The sequence below is a fragment of the Triticum dicoccoides genome, chromosome 5B (genome assembly GCF_002162155.2).
Source record: "Triticum dicoccoides isolate Atlit2015 ecotype Zavitan chromosome 5B, WEW_v2.0, whole genome shotgun sequence".
In the NCBI taxonomy this organism is placed as follows: Eukaryota; Viridiplantae; Streptophyta; class Magnoliopsida; order Poales; family Poaceae; genus Triticum; species Triticum dicoccoides.
The window spans coordinates 673,252,465-673,265,897 of record NC_041389.1 but is presented as its reverse complement, the minus strand read 5'-3'; the positions used below and the strand labels follow the sequence as shown (position 1 = coordinate 673,265,897).

Sequence of the window (13,433 nt, the reverse complement as noted above, 5' to 3'; positions counted from 1 at the left end):
TTTTCCACCGCTGACTTCGGTAAATCAGGCAATTTTTTAAATTGAGTTCAAAGGCCTCGGTCCCAATGGTTTTCAGGCTGAGTTTTACCAGATTTTTTGGAAGTCAACAAGGATGATCCTTGCCTTTTTTTGTTAGCTTTTGTAAAGCCTGCTTACCACTCCATAGTTTTATTGTGTCATAACCTTACTATCAAAGAGACATGAAGCAAAATAAAATTCAACAATATATACCTATATACTCCTTCCGTCCCAAAAGGTTTTTCGCTAGACAGAGAGAGTACATGTTTCCATACTCATCCTAATTCGAGCTTGCCTAGTTAGCATTCCCAATTACCTATTATCCTTCTTCAAATTCCTTAATTGGGCCATTGAGATGATCAATACTTAGTAGATGACTCGCTGCTTTTGGAATGGTTTTAAAGGTCATAGGAAGCCCCGCTTCGCAAATTGGAGGTTATGTATAAAAAATGATTTTGGCGATCTTGGGATCCCTAATCTCAAGGATGTCAACATGTGTTCATTGGGATCCTAGATCAAAATATATTCTGATGGAGATGGCAAACTCTGGAAAATGACCATTGACCAGAAATATAGAAGCAAGCCTAATATTTTCTGTTGCTTTCCAATACTTCTCAGTTCCGGAAAGGTGTGATATCTATAGTTAAATCTATTAAATATGATTTTAGGTGGATGGTGCAAACATCAGGTTTTGGGAGGACACCTGGTTTGGTACCTCTCCACTAGCAGTGCGGTTCTGGCCTATCTATACCATTTTAATGAATCTTCTAAAGGTATTTCCGAAGTTTGGGATGGCCACCAGCTCAAGCTTACTTTTAAAAGAAATTTGATGAATGAATTTGGAGCTTTGGTTCCAAATTTTAGAGATGGCTATGAGTATTAATTTCACTGAAGAGACAAATTCTTTAATCTGGCAGCTACAAAACAATGGTCACTACTCAACTAGTTTCTCATATCATGTTATCAATTTTAGGAGGGGAGGGGTCCAACCAGTTTACATTTTTGCTGTTTGGAAACTTAAGCCCCCCCCCCCCAATTCACATTGTTGTGGTTTTTTATCATAATAAACCTATGACTAGAGATAACCTTAGGAAATGACATATTACCAAACCTTTAGAATGTGCCTTTTGTAGTGAACATGAAACCATCCAACATCTTCTGTTTTACTGTGTGGTAGCTAGAAATATCTGGCAGGTCATCAGAGATCTTTTGGAGCTCAGGTTGGGTTATCTTTTCTTTCAGTAGCCAAGTTTTTGGTGGCTAATAGTAGTAATTCTGCTTTAAACTCTATTTGTTTTGATGTTATGTGGAATATCTTAAAATTTAGAAATTCCATGATATTTAACAATGTACATTGGCTTTCTATCAAACAGGTTTCCTGGAACATTCTGTTAACAGTTAGTACTGGATGATTCTGTCATCAGATCAGAGAATACATAGGTTGGATATTTTCTGCACTTCCCTGCCAGACTTCCTGAGGAAGCCTCCGTCCAGGCTGGATATTCTTTCATCGATCACATCTCCTCTTGTCCAGCATTCGGCTGGAGTTTTCTAGGGGACAGTGAAGATTTCTGGTCACTGGTGAGGCCTTCCAAGGTTGCAGATGATCCAAAGCCCCATTTCCTAGTTGGAGATCTGTTGGTCTCCACAGCCATCCACACTCCGCCTCAGAAGGCTAGGCAAGCCTCCTTTGAAGCTCGAGCTTAAAGAGGTGTGAACAAGAGATATGAAGCAAAACTGCAAGGTCTTTTCAAACGGGTGCATGCATTTCTGAGGAACTTGTATCTTCTTGATGGCTACTACCTTTACTCACTTTGGTTATGTTGTCGTTTTAAGTGTCTTAAACTCTCAGTTCGACTTTGCACAACTTTTCATAGCTCCTCCCTGTTTGATTAAGATACTTTTTGCCATAAGAAGAGGTAAGCAGACAATTTTTCAAACGGAGCTGAAAAGAGCTTGGATTCTCGGCTAAGCTGTGTACTTTTATCAGAGTCTTTGACAACTTAGCAACAATAATGTTATGATACCTTACGCAGATTATAAGGCAAGCTTGCCATTGCATGCTTTAAATTTTGGTATGATAACCTTATTGCCAAAGATAGGAAGCAAATAAAATTTGACAATATGGACCAATATGCTTGTTACCATAAAAATAGGTGTTCAGACAATTTATTGAGTCAAATGCGTAAAACCACCACACTGAAGGATGGGTTTGCAGCAAGAATAGTTCTACGACTTTTTGGTAAAAAAACACCATGTTACAGTAATTGTTTTTGCGTTAACCATCGGTGGATTAGAGCGCTTAGAGAATGTTTATGACAGACGAGTCCCATTCATCAAGAGCTGACTTGGCAAAGAAAATCCCCATAGGCACTTTTGACTAGAATGCGCTTCTTCAGCACCGTTGAACCTGCTTGAAGACCATGTGATTGCCCCGCTCGAGACGAATAGGTCGTTGCCTAGCTGCGTCGACCCGACGGTGCAGCTCGCTGGAAACTTCGCGCCAGTGCCGGACACACCGTCCACAATGCAGTCGTGTGCTTTTGGTATCCAGAAAATCCAGTTGTTCCTATGGCATCCTTTTTCAAAATAAAGTAGTCATCATAGGACCGGACGCCATTGTAGAGGTGATTAAACAAATTTATCTACATCCAAAAGTGCCAGTGAAAATTAACTGCGAATAGGGCATCAGGGGCAAAGTAGTTGTCCATGAGCGTCAAATGCCCTCATGCCCTATTCCGTTCAACACTTTCACACGCTCCATGTCTGCAAGGACATCAACATCATCATCGTTTCATCCGCATAATCATCCTCGTTTCGTCCGCATAATCATCCTTGTTGGACATCTCAATGTAGTGCTCGTAGATGTACTCCATGTCCGAATCCACAATTGTCAGACGTGTTGACCCCCACGGGCGAAATCTGCATGGCTGGATGGTACCTACGTGGCGGATAGACAGGAGGTGTGGTACAGCGGCGTAGGAATGCAACCAGGTGGAGCGACAGAGGTCGTGGAGGTCCGGCAAGGACTTGATAGGCGACCGAGGTGGTACAACAGCGAAATCAGCCATAAAGGAAGCGGATGCAGAGAAGGGGGAAGGGTGGATACATGGGGTTCGGGTGTTGTTTTGGGTGGCCGGAGTGTCAGAGTACTACTTTACGGAAGTGCGAGCTCTCGTAAAGTTTCCCTAGTTTGCTTTTGGTTTGCGGCATTGGTCCGCAGACCGATGTGGGATGGTGATAGATGGAAAACTGCGTCCTGGCTGTTTGGTCTGGAAGTTGATTTGAATGTCTACTTTAGAGATGCCCTTAGAGCATCTTTAGCAGATCCAGCAAAACGGCCTCCCACAAAAACTGCCTCTTGGGCAGAATAGATCCCTTAAACGCGCACTGCAAATTTAGATGAAAACTTGGTGCTAGAACATATTCATCACCATAGAGCGTTCATAAATACAGATACACAATTTGCTCTACAAATTAAAGCTAGATTGATGATGGCTCACTTGTCGATGCCATGGTAGAAATTGGCGATGGTCTTGCGGAGTGCGTGGGTGAGGTCGTGCTCCTCCTTGGCGGTGGCGAGGTGGTCGGCGGCACCTTCTCCAGCCGCCAAATCTTTCTCCGCGGCTACGAGCTCCGCATCAGCCCTGTCGGCATCTCTGGAAGAGCGAAAATATGTGGTCGTGGAGCACGTGGAAGCTGGCCCAAGGGCCCCGCCCGCTACTCCGGAGAGACGGCTGCGGTCGCACGCTTGCTTCGAGCGCCATGGCTCCACGGCGGGCCGGTTAGAGTTGTCGGCCTCCGCATTGTTTTCGCAGCGAATGTGCGGAGGCGACCTGCCACGGCCGCCAGTACCACCAGCCATCGAGGAGCAAAAAAGGAGGAGATACGGTGGAATTCCTTGCCGGAGTGGGCGAAGCTGCGGAGGAAAAGGATTTGCTAACCCTAAAAGCCCTCTGACATTGTACATGTTGCGGTGGAGGGGCCAATATGCGGGTCACCGAAGAAAATGTACAGATTGGCGGGCTTTTAGCGGACCTGTTCAGGCAAAAAAAAAAAGATCCTGCAAAACCGCGAGAATTTTACGGGACGGCAAGGTTTTGTGGGATCTACTAGAGATGCTCTTAGCCACAGCTCTTGTTTTTTTTTGAGAATATGCCAATGACATACCATATCTTTATAGAAGAGAGCAAAATAGATTACAAAACTCCATCATTTGATGCAAACATCAATCATGGTTACACCCACACCAAAGAGAAAAAGCAAAGACTAACTCCTCACAAAACGATCTAGGCCACTTACACCAACACGGGCACGCTTCCAATCTTTAATTTCCTCTAGAATATGCTCTGCTAGTTCCAAGGCCGTCTTGATTTGATGGGGCTTGCGGAACACCTTGGCATTCCTCTGCTTTCACAATGCCCAAGCCGTCTCGATCACGAAAGAGTCGAACCCTCGCTTATCCTTGCCCCTGAATCCTGTCCTAGCTCTCAGCCACCAACCAATGAATTTGTCTGTCACTTCCACAATATTGACGTTAATCTGCAGTACGGTAAATTTCGTGTGCCACAAAAAATGCTACATACACGGACTAAAGCAATGGAACTTTACAGATCAGCTGACATGTCTCTTTTTAATCGGGCTAAATAACCATCTCCCCCGAATTAACACCCTTCCCCCCTGATTTTAACTGTTGAGGGTGGGCGCCAAGCCCGTAAAGCTCCGTTGATGTAGCAAAACCGGTGTGCCACACCTATCCAGCATAAGGCGTTGTACAATGCTAGATGCTTAGTGAGGTACTTAGAAAAATAAATCTGATTTTTCTAAAGCACCAGTGCTTATTTCTACGGAAGAGATGCCTTTAAAAAAGGCTGATTCATTTCTCTACACCTCCCCTAAACATGTTGCATTTTACAAGGTCTAAACGCATTGCACAGAGTTGTTGTTCTTGAGTCGCACAGTCGCCACGCCGTGACCCGACAAGACAAGAGCTCGGTGGATTGGGACCGTCGATTCCTGATCGGATGGAACTCAACGGCATGCCGTTGTGCGCCTATAGTGTCGTTCCCCAATCCGTTTCCTCCCATGGCGGCACAAATCACAGCTCCGATTCTACCCCTGCTTCCTCCCCCGTGCCGTCGCCCGCTCCCGAGCCTTGGGGAGCTAAAGCCGATGGGGCCTTCTCGCACCAGATCCCGTCGGCTCGTGGTCGCCTGCGCAGCCTCCGGCGGCGGTGGGCCGCCGGCGGAGAAGCCGCCCCAGGGACCCTCCCTGCCGCCGCTGTCGGAAATACGTTGGGGGCAGCTGCTGGCGCCGTCCCCGGACAACGCTGCGGCCGTGGCGCTGACGGCCGCGCTGGTCTGGGCCGGCGCAACTCTGCTGCTGCAGCTGGTACTCATCTCCGCCTCCATCTTCGCCGCCGCCCTCAAGTACTCCTTCGTCGCCGCGCTCCTACTCTTCGTCCTCATCGCGCTCCTGTGAGTGGTGCGTGCTCCCTCCTTCTCATCCGTCCACCCCTGCACGCGCTTTGCAAAACATTTCCTAATTATTCTAGCTGGAAACATTTCCTAGTTTTACTTGTGTGTGTTTAGCCCACCGGACTAAACTGCGTCAATATTTCATTCGCCGTTGTGGCATCTTGTGTCATGTGCAACTTGCAATGAAATATATGTATATGTATACTCAGCAAGGACTAAGGACTTGTTTTGAAATGTGAACTCGCTGACAGTTTAGTTCAATTTTGCTTGATTAAGATAGTTTTTAACTCGACACAAAGCAATGCGTGGTACTTACAAGGTCAGAGGCCAAAAAAGAAAACAGATGATTGTGATTGTCTATAAGTTTTTTTTCCTACTAGTGGACCAATTGAAGAAGTTAACTTATTTGCATCATTCACACAGTCATGTCAAATACATTTTAATTCATGAGAAATCCGATAAACATAGAAATCCAATAACGGCCAAACATTCGGGATTTATCACCCTGGCAAATCGAATGTTTTCAATGGCAAGTTTAGTGACGCGAGGACGACAACTTTAGTTGGCAAGCATGTCAACTTCGTGTTTCAGTTTAATTTTGCCAGAAAATTGTTGTGTGTGTCAAATAACTTGTCATCCATGCGTCAGTAGAATTGCCATAAAAAACATTCGGTTTGCCATGGTTAAATTCCGAACATTCGGGATTTATCATTTCCATATATATATATTCTGGAGGCACACACCAAAAGACAGTAACGAGGGTAGTTCACGAACTAGTTTGTAAAGAAACAGTTTTTGTTGTTAACTTGATGTGTTGAATATGGCGATCCAACAAATATTGAGTGCATACTCATGATTTCCTTTTGTTCTTTCACCTGGACATTGAACAAAAGGGATAATCAACAACCATATCATCTGCAACTTTTTGCACGTTTGTTTACAGGAACAGTAAGAGAGGGCCTCAGGGCCTTACTAAGCATTTTTGTCCATCTACAATAGAACTGTTCGGTGTTGTGCTGATCTTGCCTAATAATATCATAATATAAATTCTTGTGCTTATAACGATGGTCGATATTGTTAACCCACAGAAAAAGTGCAGCAGATATACTGGTGCAACCTCGTCATCCGCACGACACGAGGCCAATGCCACCACAGTTGCCGAACTCTCGGGCACGCCGCCCCGACACCTACCACTTTGGCAAACCAATTGCATGATATAAAGAATGTCCTCCAATGACACCATGTGCAAGGTTCTAGGCCGGGTGCATGTTCTTATGAAACAAATACTGACTATAGAGGTTTTCCATATGAACATGGGAAGCGCCATCTAGCGGGTAGATGTCACCAACGATGTCAAGATGCTCGATGATCCATAATTCTCCCTAGTCCGACGAAGATTGATCCGTCGAGCGTGAAAACCAAACAACCCTTGACTTCCAAGAGAAACAAGCCAAGACCATGCAGAGATATGAGACCCCCGCGCATAATTAGTCTGACTTGTAGCCGCAAGGAGACAACCGATAAGGAGGCAAAGAGATCTCAACATCGATAGAGTTGACGAGAGGAGAAGAAACCCTACTGTAGCATCCCAAGATCGGCACTATGCAGATCTAGCAACCTCCACTACCTTCCGCATAATATCAATCCTAAGGCGCCACCTTACATAACATGCACACGGTAACATGCACGTTATGCAAGTGGAAAGTTAGCAACACAGTTCACAAAAAAATCCGCAACAACAACAAATATATAAACAACAATTTTGGAGAGTCAAATTTAATGAATTATACCTTAGACATATAAGTTTAACAAATTGCCTTATGACAGCTTAAGAAATGTAAAGGATATCCATATCCCTGCCCAAACCACAACTTTCAGGATAACCATCTAATGACGTCCTCTAACAAACATGTTCCCGAAATGAGCACAATCATCTTCTTTATTCCCATCATTATTATTTTTCTTATATTTCCTACATATCCTACATCGTACATGTCCTAATTTCATATCCAGTGGGCAACCTTCCACATACCATTTTGGTGACATAGGATGTATCTGCAAGATATCAGTCCAATTCCTATAGTTTATTGTTTGAAGAGCAATAAAAATGTTCCAACTTTTAACTTTGATAGCAACAACCAGTTACTCAATTCTATCATTTATATAGAACAAACATCAGGTCTAGCTTGATCATATTTGTTACATAAATGGACCTCTCATGTCCTTACTAGATTGTTATCTTCGGAAGAAGGCATAATCTTACTTAAAAGACAATAATTATTTCTATGTAGAAGTACGCTGCATAATTTGACTCGTTCTCATGTTTATTTCTCCTCCTGATTAATGTTTGACAATGTTGTAGTGCACCCTAGAAATGAGATTATTTGTGTTTTCGTTGTATAGCTTGATATGATTTAAACACCTGAAATTAGTCTTTTTTCATTTACTTTGGTGACATGGCCAGAAATTTATGAGAAAACGTTATGCCTCACTTATTCAAATAACCTCTATCAATTTTGTTTTTGTGTGCCTCTTAAATCATTAATTTGTTAATGTGATCATCATGAATTTTTAGATATGTACATAACTCTTTCATTAACTAGAGAATACCCGCGCGTTGCTGCGGGAATCGATTGCAATATATCCCAGTGATTTGATTGTATGAAGCTTCCATCGTTGAATTAATTCTAAAGATAAATATTATATATTGTACTTGATTATTGTGTAGTCAGAAAATATTTTGAATATAAGTGGCATAATGTAATGGAATTTTTTTCATGCATGTTGAGTGGACCTTGATGAGGTGGCATGTGTGGTGAGGTGAAAGGTGTGCATGAGATTAACTAATAATGAAAAACTTTTTCTCATGCATATAGTGGTGGCCTTTAATGAGGTGGTATGTGTGCATGTTGAGATAAATAAGATAGTGAGGATAGTTGTTGTGAAAATTATTGTAAAAAGTAGATATGTATTAGACAAATGAAATATAAATAATTTGAATATACTTGTTAACCAAACCATCTCTCAAGCTAAATAAATCCATTTCGTTAGACTGAAAAATGCACGGCTGTCTAGAAACATACAAAAGATGGTTAGTAAAAGAAATCTAAAAAAATTGCACAAAGCCGAACTTAAGGTGTAGAACTGAAGAATTTCAATAGCAATCAGAAAATTATAATCTGTAATGATAATTACAGGACGGCACGTTCTTACTGCTATAGATAAGGTAATTAGCATTTGCGAGCACGACCACCAAATTGTCATTGTAGATAACAAATACAAAATCATACAAAAAATATTGAATATACAGGTTAGAAAAATAAATAATGAGTGGTCACTACTCATGCTTATCCATTGGAGTTACGACAACTTTCGAACAGGTTTTATCTTGTTTCACAATACAACTTTTAGGTCCATCCAAGACTAATAAGAATGGACGAAAAAATTATGTTGACATTCCTTCAAATGTTCAGACCTATACTTGTCAGCATTCTCTGTTACACATATATGCTAAAGTAACTCACGGCATTATCATATATGATTGCAAGACAACAGCGAACTTTAGGAAAAAGTAACCTGCAAACATCAAGATATTTTGATTATTTAGAAATACATTCAGCACACACCGGTATTTTCAAATAGTAGATGAACAGCAAAGAATATTATGGGCGTCATACCATCAAAAGATCTTTGCGTATTTTTGTAAAGTAATTTCTTCATATGTCTTTTTTAGTGATGCACGATGGTACAATCTCTGAAAAAATGATACTCCCTCCGTAAACTAATATAAGAGCGTTTAGATCACTATTTTAATTATCTAAATACTCTTATATTAGTTTACAGAGGGAGTACAACCCTACTAACAAATCAGATTAGTAGCAAATCTCCAATGAATTTACAATTCAAAACAGAGCAAAGTTGATAATTGATCTTTTAACGAAACACTAAATAATTAGTCTGGGGAATCAACCTGCACGGAAGGATATGCAGGCACGCAAAGATTTGACAATACAATACCCAAACATTACATGAACGGCATAATGTACTCTTACTCATGGCTTCAGGAGCAGCCACTTAGGTAGTCAATTACTTGTGGGGAGTTGCAGCGTGAGTGCGTGAGTTTCTTCCACTGCTCGTGGCGCCAAGGGATCGTATCAATCTAACCACACATGTATCAGGTCCATCCGGCCGCAGATGCCAAGGTAGGGCTGGTGAGGCATACCGTGTGCTGAAGTGAAGATCTTGATGGACTGGCCATGGCGAACAGAGAACGATGATGATGAGCAGACAGTTGTCGAACACAACCAGGTAGGAAAAGGAAGGCGACACCGCGTGGCGGTGGTTGCGCGACATAGGCGGTCGTCTCCTATCGACGACCAAGTGGTCCTAGAAGCCTCCACACTCCGCCTCCTCCTCGAGATTTACCAGCAGGCGACGGGCATGGATCGTCGGGGCTCAAAATTTGTTGTCTCCAGCATGGTAAGGGCGAAACCTGATTACCTAAGATTGATGTGGTGTGGACGGAAGCTTAAAGGGAAGAAAAAATCTGATGAAGATGGAAACTTAAAGGGTGAAATCGCTCCATTTGTTACGTACTTGTGCAATTACGTGGGGAAGATGAATACTAGTAGGATCTTGGAAATCAATGGGCGGGGGAGTTAACTGGGAGATGGGTGGGGGAGTTAATTGGGGAGGATTGGGTCGTATTAGCTACTCCTCTTCGTCATGCTGGGGGCAGCGGCAGAAAACATGAGGTGGCACGGTGATGACGTGGATACCCTGCATGTTGAGATAAATCCTATAGTGGGGACGAATCTCTTAGGTATATAGGATATGACAAGCGCAACAACACGCGCATTTATGGTGTAGTCATAGTATTATAATATGACCATAAGCAACAATAATTGGATATAACATGACTCGAGCAACACCCATACTACGACAAGGGCTAAACATGACAATAAATCAGGCTATGCACCAGATAGGTAATGAATACACACTACAACATCGATATTCTAAAGTAAGAGTCGAAGGAGAAATCAATGGAATGGGTAAGGGTGTTTCTCTTATCCAATGGACCAGTAGCCTAGTACTGATCAGTAGTTGCATATAGGTGACATCATATTCGAATCATGTCTAATAAAGAAGCAGAAACACTAGGAAGCACAAATGATGCATTTTACTTATATGGCAAAAAAAACCCAACATGTTCATGGTATGCAATGCATGACATGAGAAAGATGACGCTGATATGATCCGATGCAACTATGACACAAGTTAAGTGAAGTGTGATTTTGCAACTAGATGCAATTAAAGTAACTTGACATTTGAAGAATAATGTGTTATTCTTGTTTAGCTGCCCAACCCTTTTAAATGTTGTTATCCAGGATGATCTTGACATAAGGTGATGCCGGAATTAAACAAGTTAAATGGTGAAGGAATAATTATATATAGCAATTCCATAATTCTCCTTATTAAAAGAAGTCCGAGTATTAGCGTGCATGAGAAGAGCACTGCTACGGAGACGACACTCTGCGGACGATTTTTGGACGACAAACATACCAAGCCGTCCATGCATGGCACCAAACGGCTGTGCACTCTGCTACGGATGGGGCATCGTGCAATGATCGTGCATATCATTCATCGTGTGCAACTGGTATTCCAAGGTTTTTTCTGAACAAACTGATATACAATGCATTATATAGCATTTTGCATCATAATGGCAACGCATTTTGTTGCCATGTCTGAATTTCGGCAGGCATTTGCTAGGGTTCTCGTGAAAAAGGCTCAAGTGTGGGTGTGTGCATTTATATTTACTTAAAATATAAACCCAATTAAATTAATGCTTGGGATTATCCAACAATTTTAAATAATTCCTTTTAATCCCTAAAAAGCCGGGAGGGACCAATAACTGAATACTCCCTCGGTAACTTAACATAAGACGTTTTTTGGCACTATCATTTTGTCAAAAGAAGTCTTGTATTAAGTTACAGAGGGAGTATAAGACTAACCAAATTGCATAGGGATTTATAAAGAGCATTTTGGACATTTAGTAAATTTTATAATCTTAGCCCTTTAAGAAAAAATGTCAAGGGTTGATTAATTCGTCGTTTCAAAATTAAAGCATGATGCAAGTAAAATAACAATCAGTTTCTAATGCATAAAAAACAATCAATTTTTATTTAGGGACTACACAGGGCTGTTACACAAGTTTTTTATTCTTCAGGAAAGCAAGTGCGATTTGATGGGAATTCATTAACTTTTTTTAGGCAACGATGGGAATTTACCAGGAAATCCTATCCTTGTACTGCCAGGCCGAATCGTGGCCCATCACTGGTCCTTCAGTGGCCCAAAATAAAACCCTAATGCCCAAAACGAAGCCCTAAAGCTGCTGTATATAAGTTCCCCTACCCCCCCAGTCCCTTCCCCGGCCGCCACACAATCCTCCCTCCGTTCATAGTTGCTCGCGAGATCCATCTCCCAGAGCATCTCGCCAGATCCACACAATCTTCTTGCGCCGCCGCAGCAGATCGATTCCGTCCTTGCCTTTTTCTCTCTGTAGCGGCCGTTGAGATGAGATTACCCCATACCCTATAGCGGCAGCTCGACTCCGCACACGCGTAGGGGGCAATCTCACCTCAACAGCTGCTCTCAGTGAGCTTTTACCTTTACGGTGGGTCGCTTGTTGGTAACGCCCTCTTCTCCTCCTGGTCAGAAATTCCGTCGATGATGTCAGTAGTCATATATTCTCTCTTTTTAAGAGTTTCATGGCCTTCGGTCCTTGTTTTGGACTGTATTCAAAATTTTATACAAGTTCATGAGTGATTGTTGTCATCTTCTTGGAAACCTTGGAGACGAGGCATAGCAGCTGCCCATGTTGCAGATCTGGAGGAGGCACTTATTCCAGGAATAGGAGACAAACTTCAGCCGGAACTACAACCGCTTGTCCACCTAGCCATAGCACATAATTATTTATGATATTTCTGTGGACGGTAAAACCTGCACACCGAAAATAATCCAATAAGTTGGTATTTGGAGTGGCAGAAACTAATACTAAGAGTAGTTTTTTTTTGAACTGTCGCTGGGTGTGGAGACTCTGTCTGAAAATTTTCATCCCATTTATAATGGAAACCAGTTAGAAACCTGAATAAATTGATCCTTTTCATAAGGAAAGCCAGATAAAAACATACTACATCCGTAAAGTAATAGAAGAGTGTTTATATACGTATAGAAATATAAGAGTTTATTTACTACTTTAATGATCTAAACACTTACATTTCTTTATAGGGTCTTGAGTACGTCCGAAGTCGTTGGCTGTCTTTTTTAGTGTGCAAGTCAGAGTGAACTTTTTCTTCAAGAACTGCCGCAGTCGTATCTTTTTTAAGGGGAGTACAATACACCCTGGCCGAGAAATTTAACAACTGCATACCGTAAAGATTTTGTAATTAAGCTTTGCTTAAGAATGGGTGCCATACTGTCAGTCCACTTTGGCGGCTGGGAAGCAGGAGGAGTGATGGGGATATTTTTTAGAGTGGATTTTGCTTAATTGATTGAACATGTCATAAGACAAGCCCATTTTTTAGAGGAGTGGATTTTGCTTAATTGATTGAACATGTCATAAGACAAGCCCTGACGCATGAACTGGCCTTCTATACGATTATTAAATACTACCATGTTTCATAATGTAAGATGTTTTTACAAGCTTTTTGTAACTAAAAAAACGTCTACATTATGGGACGGAGGGAGTAGACGCCAGGGATTAAAGTCTGGATCCCTGAGCGTCCACTTATTCGTGATTAACAAATAACCTCCTATTCATGCAATGATTAGCCAAAAACATTTTGGGATTGCGTTACCTCCGACCTAAGGCCAACTCCCCATCCTGTCCGGCTCTGTCTGTTTGGGGCAAAAGGGATAAAGGAGGCGGCCTAGCGCGCG

The 13,433-nt window shown here is 42.1% G+C and overlaps 1 protein-coding gene across 2 annotated transcripts; it reads left to right on the top strand.

The window, feature by feature from the left end:
• The first annotated feature begins 5,082 nt into the window (after positions 1–5,082).
• LOC119312528 lies at positions 5,083–13,072 on the top strand. 2 transcript variants are annotated; one of them, XM_037588264.1, is made up of 2 exons: positions 5,083–5,502; positions 12,783–13,072. In XM_037588264.1, exon 1 carries the CDS (start codon positions 5,104–5,106, stop codon positions 5,497–5,499), a length of 396 nt encoding a protein of 131 aa, XP_037444161.1. In that variant the 5' UTR covers positions 5,083–5,103; the 3' UTR covers positions 5,500–5,502; positions 12,783–13,072. The 2 variants fall into 2 exon arrangements, with proteins under 2 accessions (XP_037444161.1, XP_037444160.1); XM_037588263.1 differs by lacking the exon at positions 12,783–13,072 and adding an exon at positions 9,674–10,063.
• The last annotated feature ends 361 nt before the right edge of the window (positions 13,073–13,433 follow it).

Coding starts and splice junctions, on each gene's coding strand:
- LOC119312528 (XM_037588264.1), top strand. CDS start 5,104: ATGGCGGCACAAATCACAGCTCCGATTCTACCCCTGCTTCCTCCCCCG.